This window comes from Embiotoca jacksoni, unplaced genomic scaffold (genome assembly GCF_022577435.1).
Source record: "Embiotoca jacksoni isolate LCO1_2020_lvr unplaced genomic scaffold, fEmbJac1.0.p SCAF_32, whole genome shotgun sequence".
Classification (NCBI taxonomy): domain Eukaryota; kingdom Metazoa; phylum Chordata; class Actinopteri; family Embiotocidae; genus Embiotoca; species Embiotoca jacksoni.
In genome coordinates, this window is record NW_027185384.1 from 4,785,467 (window position 1) to 4,803,173 (window position 17,707).

Genomic DNA, 17,707 nt, shown 5'->3' on the forward strand with positions numbered 1-17,707 from the left:
GGGACATTTAGTCGTCACAGCAGCAAAGAAACACAAAAAGGCGCACAGAATAAGAAACAATTTACAAATACGTATACATTAAATAAGATGGATAAAAATAATTATTTGAGAAAAAAATATGAGCAATGAATAAATACACACACACACACACACACACACACAAAGATTACAAAAAGATTAACAGGTGTGATTCCTTCAACTCAAATTATGAACAACAATGTAGTAAATGTATTTATTTTTCATATTCTGTAGCAGCGCAAACTGTAAATAACAAATCCGTTGAACAATCCAGTGCAGCTTTGAGATTACTCTAATCGAATTCCTGTACTCTTGTAATTCCTGGCCTCTTAGTCCAATGCAGCAGACAAATAATCAGGGGTACATCATTTTAAATGTGTAGGTCATCAGAAAGAAAAAAAAAAAAATCAATTTTGCATTTCATTTTACATGGCACTTTCAATCATCTTGAGTGTAGATTATCGTGTGGAAGCCTGTGTTGGACTGCAGAGAAAAATCCTGTTAAAAATTTGGAGATGCTAAATCAAACTTAATATGTGTTAAATCTAGATTATGAGAAATACTGCCAAATTACTTCATAATTAATCGTCATGTAATATGCTTTCTTTCCAGCAAAAAAAAAAAATACATGACAAAGTTAAATGGGCTAATACGCTTAGCAACATCTAACATTTCATATATTTTATGTTCTTCAGAAATTAGGCTTTGGCACTAATGGTTGCTGGAATTGGACCTTTTTTTTTCAGATTAGACATTTTGACTTGTTTTTGTAGAGAAAACCACGGTGATTCAATGATGTCTGCGTCCCACCTATGCGAGTAAGCTGCCTGCTTTTGTGCGTGTCGGCTCCCTGTCCTGTCTTACCGGGACACTCGATGGACCTGAGCCAACATTAACACACCTGAGCGTAACGTCCTGTGACGGGTCAAAGTGTCCCCCGCCGCGATTAAAGCTCCGTAACCCTCCTTTAAACGCAACGCAGCGTCGTTTGTTGACGTTTACGTGGTGTCGCGCCGCCAGCAGGGGGCGCTTGGTCGTCCCGCTTTGGTTTTCATTGTTTGTGGTTTTGCTCTGCACCGCCGGGCGGAGAGACACGGGTCAGAGGAAAATGGCGGACGGTGTGGATCATATCGACATCTATGCCGACGTAGAGGAAGAATTTAATCAGGTATTACGTCCGCATTTACCACACTTCGACCTAGTCTGCTATTTTATGTGTATGCGATTGGGTTGGTTGGTTATTATCGGTATTGAATAATGTCGTGTTGTGCCAGTCGACCGAGCCTGTGCCGCGTACAAGGCCTCCTCCCCCCCCCCCCCATGCTGCAAGCCTTGCAGCCTCGGCTACTCGCTCGCAGTGTTGCATTCGTTTTTTACCGACATTTTAACTCGACGTATTGCCAGTATCGATGTGCAGCGTGCGCGTATTTCTATGTGCACGTGTTCGTCTCTTTGAGTAAATGCTAAAATAAAAAATTAAAAAGCAGCTGCTGCTTTCTCCGCTCAGGCCTCGGCGTGGCCGCCGCTGGCTGGCGGGCTAACGAAGCCAAACAAACGTTAGCTGTCGTATCCACAGCTTTGCAAGTCAGTAATGGTTTAGACCGTTTATACGAAGCGCATGAGGGCGAGCCTGACTTGAGGGAAAGTAGTTTTGACGCGGTCGGGGTCGCAAATGTTAAACGTGCGAGTTAGAAACGCGTGTCGACGGACGAGTTGTTAAGCTACTGGCGATTTAGCTTCGTACCTTCTGCTGGGTTCATGTTTTCTTCCGCGTAACGACGGGAAGTTCAACTTCTGCACTTAAGAAGGAAAGTTGGACTTGGACATTGACTCATAAAGTGTGCAGTAAAAATGTAGCTTTTTGTCTGATTTCAACAACAACAACAAAAAAGAAGAAACATTTCGCAAATCAGAAACTGTTTTGTAGAACCTGAGACCTCTAAAAGTAATCCTTGTTTAACCTGGTGAAGTAGACCTGATCTGATGTGGTATAGATGTTAAAAAACAAAAAAACAAAACAGAAATGTCCTTTTCATTTATAGTAAAAGATCAAAAGTGTCCCAAATTTCAAAATGCTCTCATGAGAGTTGAAGATTTATCTAAACAAGCTTTTACAGCATTAAGAGGTGTAAAAAAAAATAAATAAATGGAAAAGCAATTGCTTGGAGCTGTAACTGAACTTTTCCTTTACTTTCCCCTTAAGTGCTGAACCGGAAGATAACTTGTTTCCTCACACGCCCCTTTTCTGTGCAAGTGGTAAAAACCTTATCAACCTAATCTCGAGACAGCGTTGTCTCCACCGTTTTTTTTTTTTTTTTTTTTTTTTTTTTAAACAAGCTCAACTCAACTGTGTCCACTGTGTCCTGGATGCACTGAAGAATTAAATCAATACGGTGTCATTCTACTCCTTAGGGTGCTGAATGTTGTGCAGCTTCCCAGCTTTAAAAAACGATAATGGATTAGGACATTATCAGCTCACAAAATGTCACGTGGTTGACTGAACTTTTGTTGTCGTCGTCCAACAGGAATCCGACTATCCGGTTCACGAGCAGATCGACTTGTATGATGATGTAATATCGCCATCAGCCAATAATGGGGATGCTCCAGAGGACCGTGATTACCTGGATGCACTGCCTGCACCAGGTGGCGCAGAGGGAGGGAAGAGTGCTCCACCCAACGTGGTGTACACCTACACAGGAAAAAGGATTGCCCTTTATATAGGAAACCTTACATGGGTAGGTGCCAGATTCCTCTGAACTGATTTTTTGTTTGTTTTGCCATCCCACATGTTGGCCCACAAGTTGTAAAACAATAAAACTTCAGCAAATCAATACTGATGCACTGACGATGCCGTCTTTTTTTCTGCAGTGGACGACAGATGAGGACCTGACAGAAGCCATCCGGTCGATAGGCATCACAGATGTGCTGGAGATCAAGTTCTATGAAAACAGAGCCAATGGCCAGTCAAAAGGGTGAGGTTTCTGTGCGTGACATGATTGGACTAAATGCTAGATTATGCTGATTATTTCTTGTTGCATATTGAAAGTGCAGAGTGGGATCCCACATGGGATGAAGCGGTTTTATTTCTATATTGTCATAAAACTGCTGAGACTTTCAGTAGAGGTGCTGTAGATCTGCAGTCTTGGGCTGAGTGGTAGTTTGCGATTCCTTTCTTTTTAGCAGACAGTAATCAAAGACATTAGATGATGACATAATGAGCTCGAAATCTTGACTGACTTTAAATAGAAAATTAGTTTATTTTTTTTGCACAAACCTGATTGTTTTTGTCCTTTGCCTGTGTTTCCTAGGTTTGCTCTGGTATGTGTTGGCTCAGAGGCATCGTCTAGGAAGCTAATGGAGCTGCTGTCAAAGCGGGAGCTCCATGGTCAGAATCCCATTGTCACACCATGCAATAAACAGTCTCTCAGCCAATTTGAGATGCAGTCACGTAAAAGTAAGTAGGCCGAGTGGACACCTTGCATCTGTGTTTTTCAAGTTTCTTAGTTTAGCCGTAAACACTTCTCCCAATGCTCGCTGAAAGAAGGCATGTAACAGAATGTGCACATGGCAGCACAATAGATGACAGCACTGATTGATCGACATGTATTATTTATTACTTATCAATGGAAAAGTGAATTTTGTATTTGTTTCATCCTTTTCCCAGGTACCCAGTCAGGCCAGATGTCTGGGGAAGGTAAAGCTGGTCCTCCTGGTGCTGGCCCCCGTGGTGGTTTCCCCATGGGGCGAGGCAGAGGCAGGTTCCCTGGACCACCTTGCCCTGGAGGAGACCGCTTCCCAGGGCCCGTAGGGCCCGGAGGCCCACCACCACACTTTCCTGGTTAGTTTGGTTACAAGTGTTGCCAGTAGGGTGGAGACAAAGTCCACTTAGTTGTTAATTAAAATACATTTGAAAAGATCAGGAATTAGAGGGAAATGGTAATAAGTAGATTAAATGAAGGACAGTTTATTCTGTTGCAGGTCAAATATTTAATTCAGATGAACATCTAAGGAATATAAAATGTAGCCCAGTCAGCTCAGGCACTGATATTGAGTATAAATTGCTCGGTGCCTGCTTTAGAAATTTCAACAGTTGTTTTTACCTGATAAAAGTGGGGGAAAGGTCAAGTAATTTGGTTAAATGTTGCAATGGCCTTGCTGTCCCAGACAAGGTGAGTTTCTAACCACAACTCTTCTCAGTTCTGAAAAATCAGCTGCTTAATATTTTCTCGCTCACTGAGATGGATCCAATCATTTTCCATTCACAGCAGTAGAAGCAAATTCACGGATGGATTGTGATTAGATACACATTCTAATTGTCACTGTAAGCACACTACAACACGTAGATTGTGATGTGTTTGGATCTGTCACTGCTGGCCATCATAGAGAGACAAGTGCCTTGAAAACGTCAAGTAAGATGAATTAAAATTCTGCTGTCTTTCTGGCAGTGCTGCTCATTTGGCACAGTCCAGGCACTGCTACTACTCACACCTGCATGGAACCAAATCTCGTCTGTTGTAGTGTGCATTTCTAGCGACAGATCTCTCGGCATTCAAATCTCCCCTGGCAGTGCTGTGTCTTTGCATGTTTACCTCCCATCTGTGGTTTGTTCTTTGTTTGTCCCTCTTCACCTGTTGAACAGATGATCCTTCCTTGGCTGCAATTGTCTGCTCACTGACAATTTCCAACACCCTTCCTTGATAAGCGTTTTGCTCAAAGCTTTATTTTGCAAGCTACCTACCCTAGAATCCTTACAAATCTTGGATTGGCTGCTGTACACAAGCAGGAAGAGAGAAAAAAGTTGCCAGCTTTCATCTTTTTTTTTTCCTCCCCCCACCCCATTTTGCGTTTTCAGTCCTCCATCTCATCCTTTTTCACATCTCTTCTTTGGCTGAGTGGCTGGTTCCCCACGCTGCTGGACTGCGACAGGCCTTCTTAGTTGGTGGAAGTTTATGATGGGGAAGAGTTGTGATTGGTTTGCTTTCTTCCCCATTAGGCCCGGGGATGAGACCAGATCTGGTTAGGCACCAAGATGGCCCTCTGATGGATATGAGTTTCAATCCCTTCCCGCCGGGGGGCAGGAACGGGAGCTGGCGTGACAGAGGTGAAAACACCTCGATTGATCGATGGCTTTTTTATCCTAAACCTCAGCTGTTGGTATGGGTAGGAGTTGTGCCGTTGAAAACGTCAGGTTTGCTGCCCTGAAGACAGCTGAATTCATCACTCCGTTAATGGAGACATTTTCCATCAAATATTGTTGGCCCTACATGAGGCCTGATGTTAAATACTTGGTCATGTGTTCACAGTAAAACATTTTAGGGAAGTACATTATTTAGAGATGTACTTTGATTTTGAAACTTTGTTTTTACTAGACCTCAAAAGAACAAACAAAATGGTCTCAGACTGAAGAGAGAGCACCTTTTTTTGCTTCTCAATTGTTTAACTGTTCAGATTCAAGAAAATGCTTCCCTTCATGTAGTTGCATGAGAGATTTAAAACATAAAACCCTTTAGTCCCCTTTTTCCTTTAATGTCGTCCTTGCATGAAATAGTCTTTTTGCCAGCTATTGTATTACAATATTTCACATACTCTTTTGGGATTCCTGCCAATAGCAGCGCACCCTCTCACTTAAGTGTTGAGGTGAAAGAATGTAGGATGAAATGCAAAGAAAAAAAAACCCTGCTTGAAACAGTTTGCTCCAAGTGTATCTCCTCATCTGTTCTGTTTTCTTCTGATTTAATTTTCAGCATTATGTTGTGGCCTTTTTTCCATTTGCCGTTCCCTCTAGCAATGGCTTGCTCTTATCTGTCCGTGTCATTGTCCCTGCTTTGAACTGCCACAATCAGCACCTTAAAGTATCTGTGTACAGGATACATGGAAAATACAGGCTACCACAAGTCAATACAAATTTAAGCTTGCCCCAAAAATTGGCAGTGCAAATGTGTTTTATATTTTAAAATCTGCCTGTTAAATTGTCAAGTAGAGCAGGTCGTCATGATTTTTACCAGCGCACTTATTCTGTCTGATGGGAAGAGCTCAGTTAATTAGTTCACTAGATCTTACTTTGTTTCACGTTCTTCTGTCCATTATGTTTTTTTTTTTAGGTGGCATGCAGGGTCCTCCACGTCCCCCTCCGGGTCCACCTGGTCCCCCTGGCCCTCCAGGCCCTCCACCTCCTGGCCAGGGCCTCCCCCCTCCCCTAGCTGGTCCTCCAAATCGTGGCGACAGGCCTCCCCCCCCTGTTCTCTTCCCTGGTCAGTTTGGCCAGCCACCAATGGGACCCCTACCTCCAGGCCCCCCTCCACCAGGTTACGGCCCTCCGCCCGGTCCCCCACCCCCGCAACAAGGTCCACCACCTCCAGGGCCCTTCCCTCCTCGTCCACCAGGCCCTATTGGCCCCCCAATGGCTTTGGCTCCACCGCCACATATGCCAGGTCCCCCACCAGGTGGCCCACCACCAGCCCCCCATGTGAACCCCGCCTTCTTTCCTCCACCTGGCAACAACAACATGCCCCCTAACGACAGCCGAGGCCCCCCGGGACCTAACGACCCATACGGACGCCCGCCGCCGTATGAGAGAGACTACGGTCCTGGAGGCCGGTAAGAATAGTTGGTGATAGTGGAACAAAAAAATGAACCACTTTATATCGTGATCTCTTGGCAATCAATATGTATCAAATATAGTGTTAATATCAGTTCTCTTGGACGTTGGAGGATTTAGAATTGGACCTTTACCTTGTTTGCATCGGTTGCATTGAGAACAAGTCTGGAATATAAGATGTGCTGCAATCCTTGTGTCTATGACGTTTTAGGGAGATGGAAGCATCTCGGACTCCTCTGAGCGAGGCAGAGTTTGAGGAGATTATGAACAGGAACAGAGCAATCTCCTCCAGCGCCATATCTCGGGCTGTATCTGACGCCAGTGCAGGTAACAGACAGGGATGTGTCTATAGTGGAACTATGTAAACAAGTTCACATGTAATCAACTAGACAAGATGAAGACACTTGCGATTACACAAAGTCCAAGTCAACCCTCTGCTCTTTTTTCAGCTGATTATGGCAGTGCTATAGAGACTTTGGTGACAGCCATCAGTCTGATTAAGCAGTCCAAAGTGTCCGCAGATGACCGCTGTAAGGTCCTTATCAGTTCTCTGCAGGATTGCCTCCATGGCATCGAGTCAAAAAGCTACGGCTCTGCCTCCAGGTGAGGCCGTTAAATAAGACACTTAAGCGATTTACAACACAAAAGGATTTGTTCTCCCCTAAACATTTGGTAGCTTAACGATGCTTCTTCGTCTCCCAGGCGAGAACGTTCCAGGGAACGTGACCACAGCCGCTCTCGCGAGAAGAGCCGGCGACACAAGTCTCGCAGTCGCGACAGGCACGAGGACTATTACAGAGAACGCAGTCGGGAGCGGGACCGCCATCGCGAGAGGGACCGGGACCGTGATCGGGAAAGAGAGAGGGAGAGGGAGTACCGGCACCGCTAGCTGAGAAATAAGGTGGGTACACCTTTTGTGTTTTGTCTTCATCGCTATATTTTTTTTTTCTATATTTCAGAAGTCTTCTATTACTGCTTGCTACCTCTCCTCTTCATTGGATTTGGCCTCAGTTTAGATTGAATCCTTGCACCCATGACATATTTCATCTTTGAATAGTAGATCATATTTTCATCAAAATAACAAATTGTTGGAGGAGGTAAGCAAAGAAAAGGCTTTAAAAACTCAGCCCTTTGGTTTCAGGTAGGTAAAAGGTAAGTCATCTTTCTGTCATCTCTCCTAATTTGACGTCACAGTTGATGTTGTGTATATTGTCTCAGAGAATGTACATAATACATAATGTATTCATAATGCTGCTCGATACATCAGGCTTTGTGGTATCTATTCTGTAGTTCTCGAAACGGAAAATACTGACAGTCACTGGAAACTGACTTTGTGGATGCAGTTGTTCCTTTTTGGTCTACAGGCTTCAGAGGCTGGTAACTTACAAAGTTCATTTGTGATTTTGTGCTATTTACATTCCAGCGTAGACAGTAAGCACTAATGCACGGAGGGAAAGTAGCACTACCCAGATATTTGCACATATTTATCTGTTGGGGATAAAAAAAAAAAAAAACTACTCACATCTGCCTATTTGGCACTTCAGATAATCGATCTAATTGATCTAATCGCCAACGCATAGCTTAGCTTCATAAAACGCAGAGATGATCAGAATTTGGGGTTTTACCAGCAGCTTTGGCCAGTGGACCAAATGTTGAGCATTTTTATTGCTTGAATATCAAGATTCAATTCTAAATTGCCATTTCATTACATGTGAATTTACAGCTAATGACTGTTGAGTTGGTTTTGTCAGAGTCATTGTACTGATCGCTCCATCACTGATCGGCAGGGTTTGATGTCAAAGTACTGCCCAATCATTTTTACAGTATTAGTACGAATTCAACATTTTTACATGTTCTGTTTGTTCAGATTGGATTGTATTTTTAGGAAAGAATTCCACTGTTCAACCTGTCAATAGTAGACCAATCTCCACTGTAAATGTTTCATTTATAGTAATATTGTATAGACATTACCATTTTAGTGTGTTAGTTGAAGATTTATCTTTGTTAAAATCAAGAGGTGAACATTCGTGTCAATATCTTATGATTTTTTGACACAAAAAGTTCTAAAATGTGATTGTACCATATTTGCAAGTGAGTAATATCGCCTGACATTTTACTTGTCAGATTGAATGTTTTTACACCGTGACGTTGCTCACTGTTGAACGATTGCACCTCAGTTTAAGATGTTGAGGTGAAAAAATATTCATGCCTGTGTCTTTTTTTAAAGTTTGTTCTTACAACAAAAACGTTAGTGTGATGTCCAAATGCTGGTGCCCTCAATGCATTTGTAATGTGTTCATAATCCGAATTTGTTTATATTAAAAAAAAAAATAGTGCATGAAATATTGCAACTACATTATTAAGAAAAGTAAAATACATGTGAACCTGAAAGAATAAGTTGGCAAGATCAAAAGCCAGGATCAATAAAATAATTGTTTTCAGTTTCTTCCTGATTCTGTAGAGCCCCCTAAGGGTCATGGTGGGGAATTTTCTTTGAGACTACTTTTGCGCTCACTTGCAACAACCTGTACAATATTAAACGTTACTTAAAGGCACATTTCTTTACCAGCACACCCCAGGATCCTCAGGAATACAGTACATTCAATACAACGCTTAGCTAGTACAACCCTACAGACACACACACACACACACACACACACACACACACACTGCATGTAGTCAGTGTTAGACCCATTATTATCACAGACCTAATCTTAATCAGAGCGATGGTCACAGCCACTATCATAGTGTCACTATGTCATCCCACGGTTACAGTCTCTATAAACAAACAAACAAACTCCTTCATTTTCTAACTGCAGCAAAACAGAGGTATGCCTGAGCAGCCACAGCTGAGGGTGCACCCACTCACACTGTGGTCCCAATCCCAAAACTACATAATACTGGATCAAAATACACCTCCGCCTTTTGTGGATCACACAAAATGCAAACATTACTGCAATGGAGCTTTCGCAACCATGACATTTTAATTGACAAATAATTGCAGATGACGATTTAATTTTCCTTTCTGTTCATTTTATGCCAGTATTATACTATAAGCTTATTCATAGTTTAATGGCACACACACCCTATAAAAGAACAGCCATTTATTGCCATGGAGCATTGGTAAAATACATATAGCACCATTGACCGCCACCTTTGTGCTACAAGTTGCCTCAAAGTTGTTGGGCTCTCCTATTAAGTTTGGCTTAAAACCATAATGTGCTGACAGCGGTGCTGTGATGTTTCGCTTTGCAACTAAATCCAAGGTAACGGATACAGATGCTCATTGAATTGTGGTCTGTCGAATATTAGAAGGTAAATGCCTTGTGATAAGCAGGTGGTGGTGCCAAGTTATCCACTTGTGCAATTAAACCATCGAAGAAGAGGGGGGCACAACGAGAGGGGGAAACGATACAAAATAGATCAAAATAAGATTTTTCTGTTAGTTTTTATATGGATGGAAGAATGGAAACGATTCTGACAATTATGCAAAATGATTGCAATCAGCTTGAATAAGTGTAATCGGATGATTATTTAATGGTTGGGACCGACCTACAGGGCCTTAAAAGTAGTCCATAAACAAATTGTCACTGTTACCCTTAAGGTGCTCTCCATGATTCAGTTAGACTGAAGAAAATCACAATTTTTATACGTGACAACTTGTAAATAATATTGAAGCTCTGCAGTAAATGTAAGCTGTTAATGTGTTTTCATGTCAGTCCTCCACATTTATGGTTATGCTCATTGTTGTTTGGCATTAATACATGGTCACCTAGGCTGCAGTGTTAAGTTTGAAAATAATCATTCCAAGTTGGCAAGAGATCATGCAAGTTTTTGAGATGTTGTCTCTTCGCATTGTTTGGCTGTCTCTTTCGATGTTAAGTATTGTTATGGATGAGTTGGAGGTTAATTTATCTGAAAGTACTTGTCAGCCTGTACATAACTAACCTTGATTCCACGCTGCTTTCAAATTATTTGAGGTGAATGTTTTGGTGGTTTGCTGGCGTTTTTCACGGATTCTCAGTTTCACTAATCATTGTGGGAAGATGCCGTCTTCCATTGCGTCGCTTGCACGTTTAATGACATGCTGACTCGTGTAAATCTTTTGAGCTGCAGGTGAAATAGTGTTAGAATGAGTTTGTGTCTTTTGCTGACAAAGAACTGAAATGTCTGTGGTGTGGTGTGCCAACCAGTCTTTTATAACAGAGAGTCTATAGGTTACATGGACCCTGTTGAGCTAACCCTTCATAAGTTTAAATAAGCCTCAATCACCTTTGATCTCTTAATGTATTTGCACTCACAGTGCAGCGATTATGCTCTTCACATCAGGCACATAAATAACATATGCACTTGTTTCTCTGATGCTGGAAAAGATAAACGGGGGTGGTTAAACTTGTGGAGTTACTGAACCCCTAAAAGCAGGTCGAGCCGATACCAAAAGACTGTAACTCAGTAACTCGGTGACGTTTTTGGTAATGTGTCATGTGATATGAATAGTGAAGAGTTGTGTTGAATTTTAGCTGTTGGTGCGAGCTGAGTTGATCTACTCTACTGTTCTGCCAAATTGTCCTTTCCTACACAAGTTTCACCTGAAAAGTACGACTTTGTGTCCACCGGGAACCTCTTAACAAAAGATAAGATTTTGTTAAATTGAAAGTAGATATTTTTTCATGTTTCCTTCACTAGCCTTCCTACAATTTCAGAGCGGCAACATATAAAATGTGCAGCAATCACTGCTGCCTCCTCTAACAGATATTTTGATCGTCTCTGTTAGATTAGAGATCCCCAGTGGGCACAAGGCCTGACAACCTTTGGGAATGTGTAGATGCCAAAATGCATTTGTTGAGTACATTTTTTACAAAGATGTTTCTTGCAGTATAAATGAAATGACTCAAAATCGAAAGGAAATGGGCACAAATGTTCATGTCCAAGTTTGCCCATTTTCCACTGCTCCATGCCTTTGCATTTAATCTGATAAATCAGAGTTTGTTCATCTGGGAAATGAGAATTGATTGCCAAGCATATTGCCCTTATTCCTGTAGTGATGTGGCCATCTGTTGTGTCCAGATATGCTTAACACTGTTGTATCTGTTCATATTGCCATGCGAGAATGCACCATGTTTGTACCAGGCTGAAGTTACTTTTATCTCTTCAGTCTGTTTGTAGGTGTGTGCTGGGGGTCACAGCCCAAATGTCCTTTATGCAAACAAGATACTCTCTCATGTCAAACCAGGGTCAAACAGTTTCAGTTGAAGGTTGCCAACAAGCATTCATGTCCTCCTGAAGTAAAAGGGATGAAAACAAAGTTTACAATCGATATACGCGACCCTGAGACAAAGACCTGAAGTCAAGGTGTAGAACAAGAAAGTTACAAAGTCGATGACCGGCTCAGCCACAGCATCGGAAGACAATAGTCAAACTTGAATAATGTTTCAGAGAGCATCAAAAATACATTCTGATCAATATTAGAGGACTCAAAAGTGAGGAGGTACAAATTTGATTTATAAATTAGGAAATGGTAAGTATCCCATGTCGAGCTGAGGAGAGGAGTGCTTTGTCGCAGGTAGACAAGTTACAGGTCAGGAAGTTTTACATGGACTGCTTGACCCTGGTTTGTCTCTGACCCGTTTCCTTATCAGTAAGTGACACACTGCTGTGCATTTTAATTTTGTCTGTGAACTATAATAGTCTATAATGAACAATTATTTATTAGTCTGATATATTGTTTTTACAATTCAGGACATTTCCAAATGAAATTTGGTAACATTTCAATTATTCCAATTCCCACATAAACTTGCCTTTTTAATGAATAGTGTGAACACGAGTACCATGAGTTTGACTGTGTTATGTAAAATCTGGTTCTTGTCAGTTAAACTGTTTGTCTGCAGCCATGCACCGTGTAAACAAACCTTTTCTAGAGCAGAAACTTATCGAGTTTCAGTATGAAGTTGAATCTTTGAATGTTGAATGTGAAATCATCTGTACTCATTTGACTATTTGGCATCTTTGCACCATGTAAAGCAAAAAAAAAAACAACAACTTATTGTCAAGCCTTCATACTATTAATTTTAAATCAAAGCAAATTTGAAATGACTTCCTTGTATCACAATTTGTGTCATTTCATCTTAAAAATGTAACCTTTCTGTTAAGAGGGTGCTTAAAACTGTGTACACAGTCGAAACAGTCCTTTGCAGCTACCACGGTAATTTTGAGAAGTGGTGGCCTTTCAAATGTCCTGTACATTGCATGCTGGACTTTGTCTTTTTCAATTATAAGCACAAAATATTCCAGCTTCATTATGTTTGCTGCACCGTAAAAGGTGTCATGCCTCGAATAATTTTTCTGTTTTATGTAATAACCTCGGTGATCCACTGGTCAGTGTGCCAAAGTATCACCTGCTGTGTCTTGAGTCCGATACGTAGCTTTGTTTTTTGATCTACGGCTGTTTTTGTCCTTTCTGTGTCTTTTGACTTCTGTAGTTTCCTTAAAAAAACAAAACAACAATAACAAAAAAAAACACCAAAGGTTGTCTCAACCAGTCGAGCATTGTTTCCATGCTGTTTGCCACAGTGGTTCAAGTTTTCAGTGTCCCGCTCTGAACCTCATGTCTCCCATAACCTGTTGGTTGTAATGAAAAATATGAACATGTTCTAGAAGTAGCCTAAAGAAAACCCGAGAGAACATTTTGCTGTGGTTTTGAGATGAGACTTAACACAGGAAAGAAAAATGACGTTTTACTTTTAGCCCACTTGTTAAGACCAAATGATTGATGTCTGTAACAATATGAAAGAAGTGGATTTTGAAACGTTAAACTTACATTTTAAAGACCTCAGCAAGCGAGTTAACATAATGAGACAAGTCTTAAAAAAAACAAAAAAACACTGCTAATTGGAAAATTATATTCTACCAAATGTCTTCGTCTTGATTTGCAGTAAGATTTATTATGAGGCTTTTGCTTCGATGGCCCATGTTAATGCAGATGCGGCATGTCATTTTTTTCATGAATATATTTGCTCAATTTACCAGTAAATTTAATTATTTTTTTTTTACAAATCACACAAACCAGACAAAATACAGCAGAGCTGCTTCTTAGATGATAAATCTTGTTCAACCCAACATCGGTTTAGCATTTAGACTCTTTAGGAATATTTTTCCTCATATCCATCCCTGAATTTGGAATTCACTCAACACTTATACACAATCCTATGACAAGATAGCCGAACATCATTGTGCCAAGACTTTAAATTTAGATTTCACATATGGATATCAAGATTTGTATGACAAAGTGTGAGCTACATGTAACATGCAAAATCTTTTTTTACATGTATTTACTTGTCAACAAGCAAATTCAAATCCCCGTTTCATACAGCAGTGAGTGAAGTAAACTGCATTCAGGCAGACTCGCATTGATATAATTTTTCTAGTCTTTGTATAGACTGAGATTTAACATTTGTCTTTTGGATATTTCCTGTTGAAATTTGCATGACGTATATCTGTGTCTGTGCTGGGGTTGGGGACAAAACACAAGTCAGCTGAGTGCCAAGAGTTAGAAGTTTGATTTGCTAGCAGGGAGTCGTGGCATTTTTAATGCCATATTTTCCAGAGATTTGATCAATTTCCCCGAGCACTCATCCGTTCTCAGACTAAAATGTACAGCCTGGAACAAACTCCAACCTTGGCCCTCAAAAGAGACGGTGAATTGAACCCAGCCCCGGTCTACACTTGTGTAGTGTAGAGGTGTAATGGTGAGTGGGGGGAGTGTTCACCTTTGGGCTGGCTCGAAAACAAACTCCACCCTTCGTTTTGACACCTTTCAGCTAACGAGGATCAAGGATGGATGTAAGGAAAAGGAGGAACGCTTTCAGTGCACCACTCCGCTGCCCACCCTGCATGACCGGACAGGATCGCAACCACCATCTCTTCCTCCACCCCCTCCATTTCTCCTCTCCTCTCCTTCTCCACCCATCCTTTTTCTCTGTCTGTTGTCTGCCTGACTAAGAGCAGTGGATGGAAGACCCTGACCTGTGTAAGGCTATGTTATCCAAACATCTATACTCATGGTAACTAAAGATGAAAGAACAGAAACTTTCCAAACGGCTCTTTTATTTTTATGATGTTTTATTTGATCCGAAGAAGAGTACGTGTGATGCTTTTTTTGTTTGTTTGTTTGTTGTTTTTTTTTTTTTTTTTTTTTTGCAAAGAAACCGTAATATGGCCGGCACGACCCCCAAAATAGAAGACACAAACATTACATCTTTTTTTGTTTTTTTTTCCCATATTATTTTTCTTTGGCTCGCTGTACTGTGTACATTCAGTTTAGAGATCCGTTTTTATAGGGTACATGTTTGATGTTTTCTCCCCCGCCCTATCTCATTCTCATTTATTCTTTTCATGGTTAGTATGTTTGTAAATGTCTCTGCTTTTTGATTAAAATCTAGATGGTGTTGTAATAAAAAATGTTTACTGAGGTACACTCTGCATTTGGTGAATTCCTCTACATGTTTGGTTCATTTATATTAAATGTATATTTTGGACTGCGAGATATTTTTCACATAAAATTTGCTTATTTTTTTAGATAACACTTTTTAAGCTCTACTAGCCGGTGGCTGTTGTCCCTTTTTATTTTGTGTTTATTTTATTTTTTTTCAATGGATAAAACTTTTACAAGGTAAGAAAAACTAGACTGCTGTACAGTTTTGCTGTGTGCACAGATTGGTGGATGGGAGAATATTTAGACCTTGAACAGGTTCGAAATGTCTACATATATCTGCAGCACATTGGAACAGACATAAACCAAAGACAGAACATGCTGCTGATGTTTGATTTATGTGTAATCACACTGAATAAGCATCACCAAACTGGTGCAGAACCAAATTGTCATCGTGGTATGTTTTATTGTGAAAAAAAAAATAATAATAATGTCAAGACTCAAAATGCCATGTTCATTCAAACAGGAACTGTAGTAAAATGGCACTTGGATGATGAAATCCTTTATCAACTAAAGTAAATGTTTTCTTTCGCTTATGTTTTACACCCAACATGTTTTATTGATTCTAATTTTTAAGGCCTTGCCCTCCATGGTCACCTTTTTTAAAGAATTGCATCAACATGAAGAACCAATTAATTTGGGATGTGTTAAATTAGAAAAGTTTACTTTACCGTCAACACAGTCGTCATACGCCATGAAACACCCTTTTTGATTCTGCCAACCATCATGTTACTGTCTTGCATGTTTGTCGAGATAGACTGTCAACAATTTGTTACACAAAGCTTTTAGTTTGTCAATTTCAAGGTACTGTATTTGGAAAACACCACTGACTTTTTGTTTGTTTGTTTGTTTTTCTTTGTCTCTACGCTTCAAATCAAAATCTTCAGGTTCAGATCATGTTAGGCTTCTCTGTCCTAGCCATCTGACTTTGAATTATGGGACCAGACCAAAAATGGAAAAAATATATGTAAGGTGTAGTTCTGCAGCATCTTGCTGTTTTTTTTCCATTTATACTCCAAATGAATATGGATCAAATGAAAATAAACGCTAACATTTTTCTCTTGTATGAATTTAACAAAAAGCAAAATAACTGATATTGACAGGTTATCAAACACGGTCCCTGTTCAGTTTGGCCCTCTGTTGTTAAAATATCAATAATCTCCTGTTGAACTTTGTCCTATTTAAGATAATTGTCAAGATGATTGTGTTTAATCTATCATGTTGGTTCAAATCCATGAGCAACTATTGAAATATTGCATTTCTTAAGGTATTTGGTGGATGTAAAAATTGTCGGCCTCATCTCCAAGGACAGTAATCACTGAATTTTGATTACCGTTAATCAGACTGTAACAGTCGTCCAAACGTTTTTAAAGCCCTGGTGGTGCACTTTATATATATATATTGTTGTTCAGTATACTTTTTAAAAAAGTGTTTTATATTCATGAATGTTTCTTCGTTTGCTCCATTAACCCTGTAAACTCTGTAAAAGAGGAAGGAAACATTGTAAATTGGGTTTTGATGTTTTAAAGAAAAATAAGCTGTGATAAAGTCGGACATTTTGACATGAAAGGGGGTAAAAAAAAAAAAAATGTGAATGCCAGTTCTTCTGATCGGCGCCTTAAAAATGCAAAAAGTTTAAAAGTCCCTTACCAATTTGAATTATTTTGGCTGAATGGACCTCATATCAACAACAACGTGTTTGTGTGTACAGGTCATGCTTGATTGGCTTCTCTGTTCTGTTGGTACTACAGGGGCATGACGCTTTGCAATTCTGTCATTTCTTTTTCATGTACATCGACTTTTTTGTAATCTCCACCAGAGTTCCTCTCGGGTCAACCTGAGCAGAAGTCTAATCGGCCAGAATAAGAGCGTCCAAATGCAGGGTTTGTGTTCAAGATAGTTGGATGTCACTTGCTTTTTGTGCGAGCTTCTCTCCTCAGCGCTGAAGGTAAGTGTTTTCAGGTCTACCTGCAGAAGAAAAAGGAAGTCTGGCTGTCTCTGTTGCATGAAGCAAGAGGTTTTACACAAAGCAGTTGGGAAGTATCTGGTTTTAAAAGTGTTACCAGTATTTCAGTTGCACTGTGTAATGTTAGGATGCCTTTACTAGTCATCACCAGATCCCCAGCTACTTTTTCTTTTTTTGTATTCTCCAGACGATAAAATGTTTTGAAAGTTAACAGACTAACCTCAAACTGAAACTTATTGCAAGAAGTAATGTGCAGAAAAACAATTATTTTATAGTAGCACAGCTATTCTGACTTGCCTAGTGAAATGCAGGACTTCTCTGGTTTTAAAAAATATATATATTTTTTACACAAGTCTTTGTACAACTCAGTCCTGGTATTTGTGTCATTGATACAACTTGGTTAGTAAATTATTTCTGTCAACTCAAACTTGATCCCCTGGGGATTGTTAGTAATGGTTTGTTTTGAGTAGAACATTTTGCTTTCAGCCAAAGGCACATGACGGGTATACATTTTTTCATTTGTCTCCAAAAGAATAAAGCATTTCTAAATTCACTTTGGTTATGTGGTTTTGGCTCATTATTAACGATACATCTAATAAATGACGTGGCCAGTCACTGATCGTGAGGTTTTAGTCAT

At 40.2% G+C, this 17,707-nt stretch overlaps 1 protein-coding gene across 2 annotated transcripts; it reads left to right on the plus strand.

The window, feature by feature from the left end:
- The first annotated feature begins 1,102 nt into the window (after positions 1 to 1,102).
- On the plus strand, positions 1,103 to 15,094 carry cpsf6 (cleavage and polyadenylation specific factor 6). Of its 2 annotated transcripts, XM_069164991.1 has the most exons (11): positions 1,103 to 1,186; positions 2,544 to 2,753; positions 2,887 to 2,990; positions 3,327 to 3,472; positions 3,683 to 3,856; positions 5,012 to 5,119; positions 6,120 to 6,615; positions 6,828 to 6,943; positions 7,066 to 7,219; positions 7,319 to 7,517; positions 14,434 to 15,094. In XM_069164991.1, exons 1-10 carry the CDS (start codon positions 1,127 to 1,129, stop codon positions 7,503 to 7,505), a joined length of 1,755 nt encoding a protein of 584 aa, XP_069021092.1. In that variant the 5' UTR covers positions 1,103 to 1,126; the 3' UTR covers positions 7,506 to 7,517; positions 14,434 to 15,094. The 2 variants fall into 2 exon arrangements, with proteins under 2 accessions (XP_069021092.1, XP_069021093.1); XM_069164992.1 differs by lacking the exon at positions 5,012 to 5,119.
- The last annotated feature ends 2,613 nt before the right edge of the window (positions 15,095 to 17,707 follow it).

What these genes read in the sequence shown, in the direction of transcription:
- cpsf6 (XM_069164991.1), top strand. Translation starts at nt 1,127, where the DNA reads ATGGCGGACGGTGTGGATCATATCGACATCTATGCCGACGTAGAGGAA. An exon ending in ATATAGGAAACCTTACATGG is followed by an intron (nt 2,754 to 2,886) that starts GTAGGTGCCAGA and finishes TTTTTTCTGCAG; the next exon opens with TGGACGACAGATGAGGACCT. An exon ending in GCCAATGGCCAGTCAAAAGG is followed by an intron (nt 2,991 to 3,326) that starts GTGAGGTTTCTG and finishes TGTGTTTCCTAG; the next exon opens with GTTTGCTCTGGTATGTGTTG.